Source organism: Acomys russatus, chromosome 1, assembly GCF_903995435.1.
Source record: "Acomys russatus chromosome 1, mAcoRus1.1, whole genome shotgun sequence".
Taxonomy (NCBI): domain Eukaryota; kingdom Metazoa; phylum Chordata; class Mammalia; order Rodentia; family Muridae; genus Acomys; species Acomys russatus.
Window position 1 is genome coordinate 107,963,022 of NC_067137.1, and position 17,169 is coordinate 107,980,190.

The 17,169-nt window shown below is 44.9% G+C and overlaps 1 protein-coding gene across 11 annotated transcripts in view; it reads right to left on the reverse strand.

Moving 5' to 3' along the window:
• Foxn3 (forkhead box N3) overlaps nt 1-17,169 on the reverse strand; it is a 380,871-nt gene that overhangs the window by 138,575 nt on the left and 225,127 nt on the right. For all 11 annotated transcript variants that reach the window (XM_051150395.1, XM_051150364.1, XM_051150366.1 and 8 more), the window contains one exon: nt 10,291-10,403. In XM_051150395.1, the coding sequence (XP_051006352.1) occupies nt 10,291-10,403 (113 nt within the window). The remainder of the gene's footprint in view (nt 1-10,290; nt 10,404-17,169) is intronic.

Consider the following 17,169-nt stretch of genomic DNA (forward strand, 5'->3'; position numbering starts at 1 on the left):
CTGCCCATCCTCGGCGCTTCTACCCAAGCACTCGCCAGCTTTTGATATGATCTTTCTGTCTATAGCTTCTACTTCTTGGATCCAAATCCCTAGCTTTTGATATGATCTTTCTGTCTATAGCTTCTACTTCTTGGATCCAAATCCCTTTTCACTGATGGTCCAGGTGTCTGCTACCTTCACCTTCTCTGTCAGCTTTTTGGCTGTCCCCAAGGATCTCCCAGGCAGCGACAGAGCTTTCCTGTTATTTCAAAGGATCCCTCCCATGTGGACAAATGCCGGCAGCGGTGGTGAGAACGAATGGTCAACGGCCACTCACCACCATTCTGACCGACACAATTCACTCCTACACAAGAAGCAATCCTTCTCCCAAGTCCCCTAAGCCTCTTAGGAACCATGGATTCCACTGTGCCATCTAATGAAACTGTACGTGTGTGTGTGTGTGTGTGTGTGTGTGTCTGTTTGTCTGTCTGTCTGATATATATATGAGTGGGGGCGGGTACTAAAATTGACACCATGCATCCTTCTCAGTCACTCTCTACTTTATTTTTTGAGACAGGGTCTCTCAGTGAGGCTGGAGCTCACATGATGTGACACTGCTTGTGAGTCCCGGGGCTCCTCCAAGCCTCTCCCTCCCTAGTGGTAGAATTACAGACGTGTGACACTACACACTGCTTTTCACATGGGTCCTGCGGGAACCAAATCCAGGTCCCTCACACTTGAGCAGAAAGCGCCTTACGTACTGAGCCATCTCCCTGGTTCCATAGTATATAATTCCTTTTTATTATTTGTATGTGTGGTTGTGTATGCCACATGCGTGGAGGGAAGGGGACAACTTTGAAAACTGGTCCTCTCCTTCCATCTTTATATGGGGTTCTGGTGATTGAGATTGGGTCAGGCTTGCACAGCAAGAGCCTTATTGGCTAAACCATACCAGCCCTCATGCTTTCTATTATTATAATTATTTATTTCTATTTTCTGTGTACTGGTATTTTACCTGCATGTAAGTCTGTGTGAGGGTGTTGGATCCTCTGGAACTGGAGTTGCAGACAGTTCTTAATTGCCATGTGGGTGCTGGGAATTGAACCCAGGTCCTTGGGAAGAACAACCAGTGCTCTTAACCACTGTGCCATCTCTCCAGGCCCCTCCGTCCTCTTTTTTAAGCTATAACATCCCAAATAGTTGATGTAACCAGAAGTTGGAGAAAGTGGCAGTGGTTTGGGTTTTTATTTATTATTTTTTTAAACTGGTGAAGAAATCATTTGTTGTTTTATACTTTTTCAAAAAAAAAAAAAAAAAAAAAAGAAAATGTTGTCTTTGTATTATACATCATTTGTTTTTATGAAATTTTCCTTTTTAGAGTTGTTGCCTATTTTTGCTTTGTTTTTTCTTTTCTGAGACAGGGTTTCTCTTGTAGTCCTGGCTGTCCTGAACTCACTTTGTAGACCAGGATGGCCTTGAACTCACAGATATCAGCCTTTCTCTGCCTCCCAAGTGCACCACCATGCCTGGCTTGTTCCTTGTTTCTAACATAGAGCCATTTCTTCCCCTTCTTGGAAAGAGAAAGGTTTGATAATTGCACCAAGCATAGGAGCCCCATCTGCAGTCCTCTCCTCCCTACTTGAAAAGCCTCAGGTGCGCAGACCTGAGAGTGCCAGACCCTCAGCTGGCCTGTCTGGAGAAACAAATAGACGCTAAGCCATTATGAAAAGACTCCAGCCCCCCCTCAGGGCTCCATCCACACCTCAGCTTTCTTCTCAGGAGGCATCAAAAGCACGTGGCATCTTGTTTCCCCTGCTCAGGAGTTAGGGCAACAGAACCGTAGCAGACTCCTAACACTCTGCTCTAAATACAAAGCAGACACTGCAGGTACCAAGACCACAGAAGAAAGATGCCAAAGCCACTCTTCCCAGATTGGCTCTCTGGGCCAGGAATTGTATTCAGTACCTGAGAAGAGCAGACATCCTCAGCCACGCTGCTTACACAATCAAGTAGGAACACAGAATGAGATGCAATGAATGGGCCCAGTATTCATGAGAGCCACCTAGAATCTAACTGCTCCAAGATAACACGGGCTGTTTTCCAAGTAAATAAAACGAAGCAGCACTGAATGAGATTCAAATGTACAGTGCACAGCATACCCAAGGAAAAATGCTGAGGTCAAAAATACTCTATGAGACCAACTCACAAAACATAATGGAAGTCAATAGATAATGTGATTTGATATGAAAATAAAATTATAGTCAACTAATGAATTTTAAAGCTCATACCAGGCAGCATAATGCTTACAAACAAGAGAGTATTCCTATATTTGAAATGTTCTCCATTACCCACCCTCTCCAATTTTCTGACGGGATGAAACATACATCTAGAAGTACCAGTGAAGAGAACTCAACAGTTCAACCCCGTATCTGTTTTAATACATTAACTTGGCACACTCACTAGCAATTTAGAGCAATGAGGCTTAGTACTGACTACAATTTTTATTATTCCTTTAAAAATGACTGTTATGATTTGAAAAATATAAAATATAAGGCAATAAGATAATATGGTAATAAGGTACCAGATGCCAGATATCATGTTGTAGAGGAGTTTAATAAATGAGCATGGGGGGGGGGGATAGGGGGGTTCCCCAGAGAGAGAGACAGAGACAGAGGAAGAATAAAGGGGGGGGGGGGCTAGAGAGAGATATACAGAGGAAGAGAGGGGAGAGAGAAGAGAAAGATGGAGGGGCGAGGTGGGACTTTCCTTTTGTATAGTCCTGGGCCTGGGCAGGGCCATTCCCCCCTCCCCACCCCGTGGCAGGTAAGCAATGACATCACATATAGGCAGACAGAAGCAGAACCCTAACAGTGACTCCTAAGAAAAATGTACCACCAGGCAGTGGTGGCACAGGCCTTTAATCCCAGCACTCGGGAAGCAGAGGCAGAGGCAGGTGGATCACTGAATTCAAGGCCAGCCTTGTCTACAATGTGAGTCCAGGACAGCCAAGGCTACACAGAGAAACCCTGTCTTGAAAACCAAAAGAAGAAGAAGAAGAAGAAGAAGAAGAAGAAGAAGAAGAAGAAGAAGAAGAAGAAGAAAAATAATGTACCAACTTATACATAACTTTCCAAATATATAATACCTTGCTCGTTAAAATAAAGTTTATACAAATATATGTATTGACAGCAAAGGATATGTATTCAAAGAACTATTTATGATTTCCATCAGCTATGTTGCTTACCAGGAAATAGAAGTGTAATGCTGATGCCACTAACCTAAGTCTTCTCGTGTTCTTTAGGCTTGACCAAACCAAAACACAAAAGGACACGGTGATCTAACAATTAAACTCCCTCAATGCAAGTTAAGACTGGTTTCCTGTGGCTTTGTAGTTCTTCTACTATACAATATGTTTAAAAAAAAATTAGAACGAAAGATTGTGTGATTGTGTGTGTATGTGTGTGTGTGTGTGTGTGTGTGTGTGTGTGTGTGTGTGTGGTGTCTCACGCTATCCAAACAATGAATAAGTGTTTCTGCTGTGTGCAAATTCAGCATTTTGAGTAGAGGAATTAACACTGTTATGTTAACAAGCTTAACATTTTAAGGATTTACTGATCTCTTAATTGTTTAAAAGGATAAGTTTCCCAAGCACCTCATTAGCCGCTTCCTCCTGACCAGGCTTTCCCCCTTTCAGGCAAAGCCTTTTACCTGGTGGGCCCTTCTCAGGGCTTGGTCAAAACAGACAGGTGGATGAGCCCTTAAGGTGGCTATACAAGGAATACACAGTGAGATGGCTTTATTTAAGGATCTATAAAGCACTTGAGTACAGTGGCAGGGAGGATCCACCAAAACTCTGCAGACTTAACATTAAAACTCAACCATTTTCACTAAGAACCTTAATATCAGAAAGGCCAAGTGCTTGGATGAGGCCACTAAAATTAAATTAAGTTGCTATGGAGACAGAGACAGAAATGGGGGGGGGAGAGAGAGAGAGAGAGAGAGAGAGAGAGAGAAAGAAGAGAGAAGAGAGACAGAGGCAGAGACAGAAAAGCATGTCTGGGGGTTTCTTTAATACATTTTTAAAAAGTGAGAATAACAATTTCTTGAAATGTTTTCTAAACACATTAAAACAAATTATAAGAATATACAATACCATCGTTCTCAGAGTGATAATTTTTTAAGACATCACAAGAAGCATGATGGGAAACAAACAGCCCCTCAGTCCAAGTTTCTGATCACTTAGCACCCACACAAGACCAACCTGTCACAGTAACCAGAGTTGCTGAAACGCAGGGATGTATGGATCCACTACAAACCCTAGCAAGCTTACCAAGCCTGGCTCACAAACAATAGCTACGTTCTGTGAAAACTGGTCATGCAGGAAGCTTGGTAAACGCTGCCCGGTGTATCGTACAACCCGTTCGTTGTCTGTGCTGAAGGAGGGTCACAGTGTTTTCCTGCAGACTGACTTTGGATTAATGCCTTGACCAATAGAAACGCAATAGCAGATGCACACATACAACTTGCTACAACAAGCTGGGTGTGATGGCGCACGCCTTTAATCCCAGCACTCCAGAGGCAGAGGCAGGCGGATTCCTGTAAGTTTGAGGCCACCCTGGTCTACAAAGTGAGTCCATGACAGCCAAAGCTACACAGTGAAACCTTGTCTCAAAAAAAAAAAAAAAAAAAAAAAAAACAAAAAAAAAAAAAAAAAAAAAAACAAAAAAAAAAACAACTTGCTACCACAATCTGCTGTGACAAACACTGTGGTGTCAACAGTTTGGGGGAACATCATTGTAGCAATCCAACATTTTAATGCCACTGGATAAGGTCCCCAAATGACAAATGTTTAGTTCATCCACTGGGGAACTTAACCATCAGACATGAAGAAAGGCAAAACAAAACAAAAAAACAAAAAACTAAGCAAGCAAACAAACAAATTTCATATAAAAGTTGATTGGGGGGGCAGGTCTGGAGAGGTGGCTCAGAGGTTAAGAGCACTGGTTGCTATTCATGAGGTTCTGAGTTCAATTCCCAGCAACCACATGATAGCTCACAACCATCTATAATGAGGTCTGGTGCTCTCATCTGGAGTGCACTTATACATGCAGAAATAACATTGTATACAAAATAAATAAATCTTAAAAAAAAAAAGTTCATGGGAAGCTGGCAAGATGGCTCAGCAGATAAAACACTTGTCACCATGCCTGAGGACCCGAGTTTGATTCCCAGGAGCCACATGGTAGAAGGAAAGAACTCCCACAAGTTGTCCTCATGGATACAAACATGGATACAAACATATACACAAAATAAATGTAATTAAAGTTGACAGAACACAGATCAGAACAGAGTATAAAATCAGAAGGTACTCTGGCAGCATCTAAAAAAAGCACGCCTAACCTCTCATGAGAAAGGCCTGATCTAGGAAGGATGGTTATATGGAACATGCTAAATATTAAATCGGTCTACCATGCTTTCCAGAAGAAAAGACAAGACATCCAAAAATAAAAGCCCTCCCTCCTCTGAAGCCCACGCTTGCACCCGACCTTGGCAAAGGTGTGGAGTCCTTATGCAAGCTGACTTGGCCTCAGTCCCTGAACTCGGCCTTCGGGACTCTACGAAGCAGGCTGAGCACCAGTTCCCAATGAGAAGGAGCCAAGAATTGTGCTTGCTAACTGACCGTGACACCCTTCTTGTGGCTCAGCGGATCCTTCAAAGAGTAGAAGTAAGAAGCCCTGACGGTCAGCTCTTCAATGGTACTGTGACAATGACAGAGAAGCCATCAGACAACTGCTTGGTCAGGCAAGGACAGTTACCTTCTTATATTAAGAATGATTTGGGGGTTAAAACCAATACAGCCAGCAAACTCAACTAGTGTGTTTGGGGAGCTGGATTTTAATTTTGTTATAACAGTTTGGGGAGTTTCCATGCTTCCTTTCAGTTTCTCATTCTGTTAACATCCTACATTACTATGACACATTTGTCACAACTAAGAAATCAACACGAGCACATTGCTTTCAGCTAAATGCTCCTAGAGTAATGGAGCCAAAGGGCTATGAATGGAAATTGTGGGCCAAAAGAAAGTTATAGGAGACTGACCACACAACATGACATTGTTTGTTATCATCTTCCCACCACAGAAGGGGAGCTTATGAATGACCTGTTTTTATGTTATGTATATGGGTTTTGCCTGCATGTATATCTGTGAGACATGTGTTTTCAGCTTTGGAGCTGCCCTGTGGGGGTCGGGGATTGAACCTGAGTCCTCTGGAAGTACAGCCAGTGCTCTTAACCACTTGGTTCTCTCTCCAGCCCTAGATGAAGAGTCTGACTGACAAGCAGCATTTGTCAAGTCTGCTCACTATAAACACCCTTGTATTGGCTGATTTTATGTCAACTTTTACTCAGCTAGAGCCATCAGAGAGGAAGGAGCCTCCCTTGAGGAAATGCCTCCATGAGATCCAGCTGTAGGGCATTTTCTCAATTAGTGATCAATAGGGGAGGGACCAATCCACAGTGTGTGGGGCCATCCCTGGGCTGTGGTCCTGGGTTCTATAACAAAGCAGGCTGAGCCATCCATGTGAACCAAGCCAGTAAGCAACACCCTTCCAGGGCCTCTGTATCAGCTCCTGCCACTAGGTTCCTGTCTTGCTTGAGTTCCTGTCCTGACTTCCTCCATGATGGGTTATGATCTGGAAATGTAATCCGAATAAACATTTTCCTTCTGAATTTGCTTTCTGATCATGGTGTTTTCATCAAAGAAATAGAAACCCTAACTAAGGCAGACCTTTAGGACCCCTCTTCAATAGTCCACCATTTGCAAGAATCCTTAGGGAAGAGCCATGCCCATCAATTACACAGGATTCTTCTGTATGGGAAATTTATTTCATTTATTTCTCTCAGTCTGAGCTCAGACACTTGTTTTATATTTTATTTATAATGCAATAACATCACCTAGTTCATTGCGCCAGTTGTCCCAGCTGGCTCATGAGAGCAATTGCAGGATGGTTCCAGTGTCCTAACCCCACCCCCTAATATTTTGCATTTTCAGTGTGTCTGTCCTTTCTGCTTCTCTTGAATGCTAAGGGTTGAACTCTTCCTTCCTAGAAGTCCTAGGGCCCAAGGATCTCAGAATATGACTGTATTTCAAATCTGTGTCTCTAGGGGAGGGAAAGTCACACTGGAATAAGATGGGCTCTTAATCAGAAACACTTAGAGTCCTCCTAAGGACACATTTGCATAGCAGACATGTGCAGTGTAAGCCAAGAAATACTACAAACAGCCAGCAAGCCACCAGAACCAGGCAGAGGCTAGGTCCGATCCTCTCCCACAGTTCCAGAAGAAGCCCACCTTGCTAATACCCTAGACTCTTGGCAAATAGGGCTGTGAGGCAGTGCTGTGAGGTTATGCTGTTAGACTCGCTCAATTGTGGTACTTTGTTATGGTGGTCTGTATAAGTTAATACAAGGACTACTGTCACCTTGCTCTTTGAATTTTAGTTAAAAATCGTATTTAGTGTAAAAAAGAAAGCAGGTGTAAAGGAGTGCCCTCTAACAAAATCTTGGCAAGCAGGTGCAAGTCAACATAATGCAATGTGTAGCGTTACGTTTGGATGTGAATGGGGTTTCGGGGGGGGGGGGGTTGTTTTCAGATGCCTTGATTTCCTCATAGAACTTTCAGCCACCTGCAACTCAGTCCCGTGCTGCTGCCAAGCACACCTGCCAGTAATAGCAATAGCTGCCCTTCCTGTATCATCAGCATTTTCTATGGCACGTCAAGCACTAGCTCTGTGGAAGCCAAACACTTCCCAGGTGCCCCTCACGGTGAATCCCCCGACCCCAGGGGGCTGACTGACTGGCCAGATCAGGTGAATGCAGAATACAGCCTTTTGGTATCTGCTTATGACTGGCTGTTCCACTTCCGTCTGCCCAGAGATAGATCAATGGTACACAGAAAGCCCTTACCAGCTGTCGGGCACACAGCAGCCTCAGTATGATTTCTCACACTGCAGGTTCCTCAAGCAAGCCCTTTCAAAGGCATGCAGAGAGAGTGGTGCTCTCCGGATTCAAACCAACCTGTCACCTCACTCCATCCATATCCAGTGACCTAAATGGACTTGGAATCTAAGCACCTGCATGGGTAAGGGCTAGAAAGTCCACTGTGCCCCCCCACCCCTCCACCCACTTAACTACAAGTGACTGAATGGGACCCTAAATGGCCACTTGGAAATTATTCTTCACTATAAATCCTCGGGTTCATCTGCATTTTTATGCCCATATAAAACTCAGGAGAAGTCATTAGGCTCCGGCCAGCTCACAGTACCTCTGGCCTGAGCATATTCCACTTGCAACTGCCGAGCTCAGTTACAATCCTTCAAATGATTAAATAACTGCAGAGCATCCCTTGGGGTCACACTTGGCAACAAGACACTGGCCTGAATGAACCACTGACACGACCCAGTGAATAACACTCACAGAATCTTTAACTTGCTAGAAGCAAATGGGTGTGACATACTTCTAGGGTACAAACTAGAGAAGCAAGTGGGGAAAGGGTTAGAGACCATGAATATGGAAAATATTTCAGTAATTGGTGCCAGGCTCCCTACCAACCTCATACAAGAACAAGTCTCTACTCCAATCTCAGTTTCCATTTCAGAAGTGGCTACAATCACAGAGAGAAAGCTAAGCATATGGCTCTGTCCTTCTGGACATTTCTACAATGTAGGCTAGGCTGCTCTGGAAAATCCCATTTTTTTTCTTTTCCTCCTACAGCTATATGACCTCAAGTTGTCATTTCAAATAAAGTATGCTTCCACTGATTTTTATGAACACAGACAAAAGCGGCTACAATCTTGGTTCTCCCCCCAACCCCCCCCCCAAATACCCTTGCTAACCAACTGTAGTTGCTATGTAGGGTTATTCGTTTCTAAGGCAACCGTGTATATCTAAGTACTAATGGCCTGTCCTTTTGCCAGGCAACAAACAGTCTTATGATGCAAGTGCACCTGTCTCAGCTACGCGTTACTATGGAGACACTCCAGTTGCTATGGCTACCATCAAGCTAATCGCCTAGCAAAGGCAGACATAGAGCAGTCTTCTCATAGAGCCCAGCTGCTTCTCTCCTCTCTTGCTGGAGACTGATTGTCTAGGGCCTGTGATGGAATGCATAAGAACTTCATTAATGCCACGTCAGAGGCTCACTCTATGTGCCCTCCTGCAGAACAAACATCAGAACAAAAAAAAAAAATCTGCAAGTGAACTGTAAAATTCCCTAGGCTTCTGACATCAGGCCATTCCCAATTAACATAAATGTCTACTCCAGGGCAATTTCTCCTAACTGGAGAGTTAGAAAAGAAATGCTACACATCTCCCAGAACTTCTTGGTAGGGGGCTGGAAAGATGGCTCAGTGGTTAAGAGCACTGGCTGCTCTTCCAGAGGACCCAGGTTCAAAACCATCTGTAACTCTGGTTCCAGAGGATACCATGCCCTCTTCCGGCTTCCACAGCACCAAGCATACAAGTGCTGCACAGATGTAAATGCAGACAAAACATGGGTACACATAAATAAACAAAATAATTTTCAAAAGTGCTCTTGGTAGGGTTGATGACAAATCTAAGCACCACGAGTGGCTGAGAAACTACACTCTGAAATCTGGTTCCTTGTTCTATACGGCCCTGTTTCTTACCTAGCACTAACGTGCTTCTTCAAACGGCAACAATCTCCTTAACACCTGCCCCCCACTATACACTAGTAAACTTGCACTCATGACCTCAACCTCATGACAAACAAACATGTGAGGAGGGAAAGCAGCCACTATGCTCAAGGCAAACACTCAGTAACCACAACAAACCCATCACTCAGGAGCCCATCTCCATGGAAATAGGAAGAAGGACAACAACCCAAGCGAGCCCTCTTTCAGCATCTATAGTCGGGCCACGGGAAGGTGACGGGAAGGTGGCATCAATCGCCTGCTTGCCTTGCTGCTCTTAGCCCAACTAAACTTGACATGTAAAGATATGGAGGCTCTCAACTCTCCTCTATAAATATTTCTACCCGGGAAGACATTATTTTACCTACCAAGAAGCCATCTGGAGAAGCAGCCCCCTGGAGCAGCAGAAGTGGTAAGGTTCCCAGGAAATGCATCAGTGGATGTGCCTCCTAATCATACTTAATTTTTTCCCTCATTTATCTGCAGTTATTTTTAAAAATCTCATACAGCCTACTAAATTAGTTTTAGAGACTGTCTCTGCTTTAAAATAACTAAATTCCAGGAGACTTAAAAAAAAAAATCTGATGGTCTGATTCACTTACCTTTGATAAGCCTGAGCAGTAGGAGGTGGGTGGTAAGGTGTCTTTTTCAAAGCCTGAATTAGATTTTGTCTATACTCCGGGTCTATGCACCACAATGACCCTTTCCCAATACTCTGCAAAGAAAAATGAAAATGAAAACGTATTAATACAGTGCAGAGTCTTTTGTAGCAGACAAATACATAGCTATTCTGTGGTCACTCTCAAAAGTTTCTTGGTTATTTGTTAACAATTTCCCAGACTCAGATGTTGTCCTATGACAACGGGACACCATCGATGCGAATGCTGGTCGCTCTTCTCTGCACTAACTAGGACAGGCCAGATGGACATGTGGTCACCAGATTGTACTGACACAGTAATACAATTTCCATATCTGAACTACCCCAAAACAAGAGTCCCTTATTTTCCAGTAGGAATTTTGAAAAATATACAGTCTCTTCCAAAAATGTATAATTTGGCTGATGTTTGTGTCCAGACACCCTCGGCACTCTATTCTTGCTCCCAAACCCCAAGCTGTTTTAAACCGCATTATCTTGGCACGATCTTACAAAAAACGGAAAAGTAAGCCACACTTTGTTTTTGGTGTCCTGTCCCCTCAACTTGTTCACAAAAGAACGTTTATGCTTGGAATGGAATTTATAATTACCTTCCCCTAAGAAACAAAAGACTGGCCGACAATAGCAAACCTAAGCCAGAATCCAGTGTATAGTTTTGGTTTTTTGGTTTTTGTTTGGGGTGGGGGGGGGGGGCGCTTCAGTTCCCAGCAATCTGCCCCAGTCTCTGAGACTAGAAGAGGTCACACTTTCAAAGTGTAAATTGGCTAAAACTGTTCTCTAGTAGGGAGGACGCTTTCCCCGAAGGCTATGTTTGGGCTGGCTGGAGGCAATTGGTCTGAGGTCAGCATATTGCTTTAAAGTGGGTAGGGGTGGGCCTTACATGCTATCAGGAGCAGCTGCTCTCACAGCCCTGTTTTTAACCAGGCTAGTGTACCCAAACCATTTGATAAGGCCATTTGTAAATATTTACAGAATTGGAAAGAAGCTAAATTACCTCCTCCCACACCCACCCACCCCATGCTTCTCAGTGCTTCCCTCATTCTCCTCCCTGGTGATGCCTTTCCAACATTCAGGAAAACAAGAAAAAAAACAAGAAAACCTTTTAAGTAACACAGAGAAGAAAAGTACCAAGAAATCACATTGAAGGACTACTAAAGCTAAGCCATTCCAAAATTCTTGGAAGAATTTTTTTTCTATTCTCTATTTCAGTTCTCACTTCAGATAGTTTTCTTAGAAGCCTTGTGCATCTGTGGCACACGTTAAAATGAGTTTCAAGCCTCAGTAACAGCAGCAGCATCCTAGAATGAACTGTTTCTGGTGTACGGGTAGGGACAGGGGAGTCCTACAAAGCCCACCAGTCACCGGGTCCCAGAGCATCTATGCTGAAGATGTACATGGTTTAATAATCTGGGCAATTAAAGACCTAAAAGTCATCAACTTCTGCAGCCTGCCCTTCCAGGTACACGATTTTAAGTCTGGCATAGTTCACAGGGCTTGACCAGACTTTCCAGGTAAAGTCCCTGGATCCTGCATCTCTTGCTATGCAAAAAGCTACTCGGTACACTTTAAAGGAAAGCCAAAAGAGCGGGGTGTGGTGGTGCACACCTGTAATCTCGGTATTTGGGGAGGAAGAGGCAGGTGGATTGCTGTGAGTTTGAGTCCACTCTGGCCTACAAAGGGAATCCAGGGCAGCAAAGGGCTACACAAGGAAATCCTATCTCTCCCCCCACCCCATCCCCACCCCACAGGTGCACGAGAGAGAGAGAGAGAGAGAGAGAGAGAGAGAGAGAGAGAGAGAGAGAGAGAGAGAGAGAAGGAGATATGAGAGAGAGAGAGAGAGAGAGAGAGAGAGAGAGAGAGAGAGAGAGATATGAAAGGTAAGGAGTGGGCAGGTGTGGAGAGAGCCGGTAAGCTGGTGAGGCAACGAGTTACCAAACTACACTTAAAAAAAAAAAAAAAAAAAGAAGAAGCCCCCAAAGCAAACTAGCTCTTCAGCAGAGGGAGGGCTGGCCTGTCCCTTCTTCACCAAATGCTCCCAGCTGAACCCAGGGCAGAGGGACTAGTGCATAGCACGGCCTAAGCTACAGGAAGGCCACAGCCAACATGCCAAGAGAAACACTTTTGCAAGGAGATGGTCCCAGGAGCAGGAGCCCAGGGCCCTTTGTTTCCACCAAGATGGCTTTCAAGGCAGGGGAAGTTTAATCTTTCACCTGAAAACACCCACAAGAAAGCAGTCAGGGCCCAACCAGCCTCCTCAGGTAAGCAACTATAAGCCAGGAATGTGGTTCCCCCAATCCCTCCCACTTAGGATGCTGTGATGCTGTTTGTCTCCCACAGCTGTAAGTGATCCAGCTGCTGAGAGGGAGGTCGAAGAACAAGAATGGGATCTGGAGCCACGTGACCAGTCTTAAGTGGCCTTGCACAAGTCATGGTGCCAGAGAAAGTCATGGCTCTCTCACTGGTAAGACACAGGCAAAGGGCCCAGGGACGGAGTGGTAGAAAACACTAATATGGCCACTCCTCACATGTGTTGTGGTCTTGGTCAAACAATATAGTCAAGCATAACCCCTTTCACCATTCCTCCGTGCACCCCACACACTAGGCTCTGGTCACTGTAACTTCTTTACTCAGGGAGCCAACCCCACTGACAACCAGCTTCTAGAATTTACCTGTTCCCTAGGTCTTGGCATCAGGATCATCAAACTGACATTTCCGAATATACTCAGGACATGGAGCTCCCTGTGCTGTGCTCACAACCAGTCTCAGGCTTTGGGCCCTAAGAAGCCATTCCTGTTTCAGGGTAGAGCACCAAGCACAGACGTTGGGGTTCGGGGCAGTGGGAGAGGCTGGAAGCACACCTCAGTTTCAAGCCTTCCCTTTGGTTTCATGTGGCGGGGTCATGTGGTTTAGTTAAAAACTTCTGAAATGGAAAGGTACAGGGACTGGAGCGCTTAAGTTTCAAGGGCCTCAAAAGCCTGGAAAGACTGCACTGAACTACGCCTCTTGCAGAGGGGTGTAATGTGATTACAGCCTTGAGAGTTGGGCACTTATGGAAATCTCTGCACCTCATCTCAAAACAGGAATGCAGACCTTTTTCATGGAAATGACCGTGAGGGCCATGTACCAGAAGATCTTAGGGAATTCAAAACAATAAAGCACTTCCCTTAGAGAGGCCCTTTCATTATATAGATACGTGTGTGTGTGTGTATTATGTGATTGTATATGCACATGCACACACACACATCATACCCCCCAAAATGGAGTGGGAAAAAATCAGTGCAAAGATAAAAATGAAATCAGGTTTCTACATCTTTCTAGTTAAAAATTACCTGAGGGGTCACTGACAACGCCATTAATTTAAAGAAACAATCAACGTAGGGGGAAAGGGCGGGAGGAAACACACACACACACACACAAAAACAAAAACAAAAACAAAAGAAGAGAAATCCTTTGAGGGGAAAAGAAAACCATAAATAAAATTTACCAGGCAAAGGTCCATTCTCCCTCAGACTTCTGCAGAGGTCTGGATAGAGGGCCTTTCTCTGCAGGCTCATTAGCACCTCACATCCCATAGCCCTGTAAAATGCACTTAGCAGTCAGCCTGACATCCATCTTTTCAAGTTCAAATCCCTTTGCTAGATAGAGAATTCCCGAGGAAAGACACAGAGTATGTGGGTGGGTGGGTGTGGGTGTGTGGGTGTGTGCACACGTGGTTTGTGTGCAAGTATAAAGGTGCATGTGTTGTACAGAGGGGACAGTAAAGGACAAGGAGGGCCAGGTACCCTGCTCTATCGCTTGTTACCCAAAGGCAGAGTGTCAAGGCTGGCGGTTGGTCAGCAAGGCCCAGGGATGCTCCCTTCTCCACTCTCACAGAGCCAGGCTTACTGGTGGGCAGGGGCACAAGCCTGGCTCTTCACATGTGTGCTGGAGATTTGACCTCAGTCCTACGCTCTTACCTGCTAGGCCATCACCCCAGCATTAAAGTGCCAGGTTTTAAACTTTGGTTTTTCAAACTGTATGACACTATGCCTTAATGGGTCATGAAGCCAATGTAATGGGTCATAACTAGGATTGTTTTAAAGTATAGGATAGAATCAAACAGAAACAAGTAGAAAATATCGGTAGCAATGTGCTGTGAGATGTTTGTGTGTGTTGGCAAACATTGGTCTAAGAAATAGTGGCAGAGTATTTTTTTTTTTTTTTTTTTTGTCCCTTTCACCCCTTTCCACAATAAAGGTCTCTCCTATCAGGAGTAACAGGCATACTTAATGCAGTGCTCAGGAGCTGAGCCTAGGGAATGTGGCCATCAGGACCCTGTTTTTCTTTTTTATTTGTTTTTATTTATTTATTTTTAATTATTTATTTTTATTGATGTTTTGTCTGTATGTCTATGTGATGGTGTTGGATCCTGGAGTTACAGACAGTCATGAGCTGCCATGTGGGTGCTGGGACTTGAACCCGGGTCCTCTGAAAGAGCAGTCAGTCCTCTTAACCACTGAGCCATCTCTCCAGCCCCAGGACCCTGTTTTTAAAATGAAAGGGAACTGGGCGTGTTCTCTCAGTGACCTTGAAATACTTTTTTGATGTTTCTCACTTGACATTTCTGGGGATGCTTCCAACATTACCCAACCTCACTAGTGACCAATCAGCCAACATTCGTTTGTTTGTTCCTCCACTCATCCCTTCCTTCCCTCCCTTCCTATTCATCTCTTTGCCAGTCACCATGGAGGAGGTATTAATGAACAAAGGCAATATCAAAAGGTGGCTGCCTTCATGTGGCTTATATTCCGGAGAGGAAAAAGAGAAATGGTATAAAAATGAACAACTGGGAAGGAAAAAGGCCACAGAGACTGGGGCGGGGGGGGGGGGGATAAGTGGGCTGGAGGCCAAAAGGGGGCTTGCCCAGAGTCAGACTCAGTCTCCAGGTCTGAGGACCACAGGCACTGAGTTTTATAAGGGCAGTGGATATCCAGGAAGAGGAGGAGGAAGAGCAGAGGGAGGGATGACCCAGCTTTGGGATGTATTTTGGAAAAGTAGATGGATATGAGGATGGATTCAAAGTGGCAGGGAAAGAAAAGCAGTGGTTCCATCTAACTAGCCAGGTAGAAAAATGACTAGAGAAGAGAGAAAGCCAACACGCTGTTGAGTTCATGACCTTTGGCCTTGTCTATTAAATGCGCCGATTGTGATATTTGTAAGAATTTACTGGAGATGGGAATGTGGCTCAGCCTGTTTATGGCTTCACAAAGCTCTGAGTTGTATCTTCAGTGCTAAATGAAACAAGGTGTGGTGATGCACACCTGTGACCCCAGCACTGGGAGATGCAGACAGGACACCAGGAGATCGGTGACTCCCTCTGGTACAATTTGAGACCAGCCTAGGCTAAAAAAGGCCCTGTCTCACAAAGAAAGGCAGTTAGGAAGGGAAGGAAGGTGGGGGGGAGTCTACTGAACATGAACTTAGGCCACCTGTCTTCCCTCCGTTGTACCCTCGCTGACCCTGTAGCCCGCCCATGTGCACAGAAGGCAGATCTCAAGCAGCAGGATTTGGTAAACTTTTTCTTAAAGGGCCAGAGGGACTCTTTCCATCTTCAAAGTCCATGGTCTCTGTTGCTGACAACACAGCTCCACCCTGGCAACCGAGACAACACAAAGGCAAGCCGAGATGTAACTAGTGAGTATGGCTGGGCGTGTGCAAAGCCGCAGCGCACAGCTGGCTCCGAGAGCCCTAGAGTCTCACCCTTGTGTTCAGGTTCAACTCAGAAGCTCTATGGCTACAGGTGCAGAAGGGCCCAGGTAAGGGGACTTCAGACGTTATGAGATTTGGGCTGGTCCTTCTGGACTAGGGGAAAGGGCATCAACGGGATTTAAGTCAGGTGCTCCCTGACTCAGGAAAAGGGGGTACCTGTAGGGAGAAGAGAGCGTGCGGATGTACAGACACACACTAAAGTCATGTCCATCAGTAATGGTGCTGCGTATCATTAATGGGGCTGTGCCTCACTGCACTGTATACTTGTATAATGCAATTTATACCCCTTCATGATCAAACTAAGTCACCACGGGGCCTATTATTCCTGTATTTTGTTTTTATATTACGCGCAGTGCCATCACCGACACTGACTTTTCTGGGCCACAAATCTGTAAAAGTTAGTGTTTCAAAGGGTAGCCCTTAAGCTTGGTTGGCATGGAAACTAGAGTCCTAAAGACTGGAGTCCAAGTTTTTATTTCAAGTTCTCAGCTGTGTGGCCCTGGGCAAGATACTGAACTGCTCCGAGCTCCAGGTTCCTGGTCTATAAACAGGATGGCTATATAAACGTCTGCTTCTTGGGACTATGATGAGGATGAAAGGAGACAATACTGGGCTTGGCACATGGCAACAGCACAACAATTAGGAGCTCCTGTTACTATGAAGGTAATGCAAAGCTAAGGTCATCTTGTCAATGCTCTGCTCCAAAACAGTTACCGCCCAGAAGCGCAGGTACTTGTTAAAACTGTAATAATGTAAATGTCATTAAGCGTTCTCTCAAGCGTACTCTTCCCCCACCCCCACCCCCTGTCCCCCTCAAGCCAGCTAGATGGTTAAGAACTTAGTGCACAAAAAGGTGGGAGTTTGGAGTCCCTGAATCCCCACAAATGTTGGGGGGCATGAGGGTTCATAACTCAAGAGGAAGACACAAAGGATCCCCAGGCAAGCGGGCTAGGGATAGTAGGCATATTGGTGAGCACTGGGTTTAACTGAAACCTTGCTTGCCTCAACGAATAAAGTGTAAAATGCAACTGTGAAAAAATGACTCCTAACATCAATGTCAGGCCCCACACACACACAA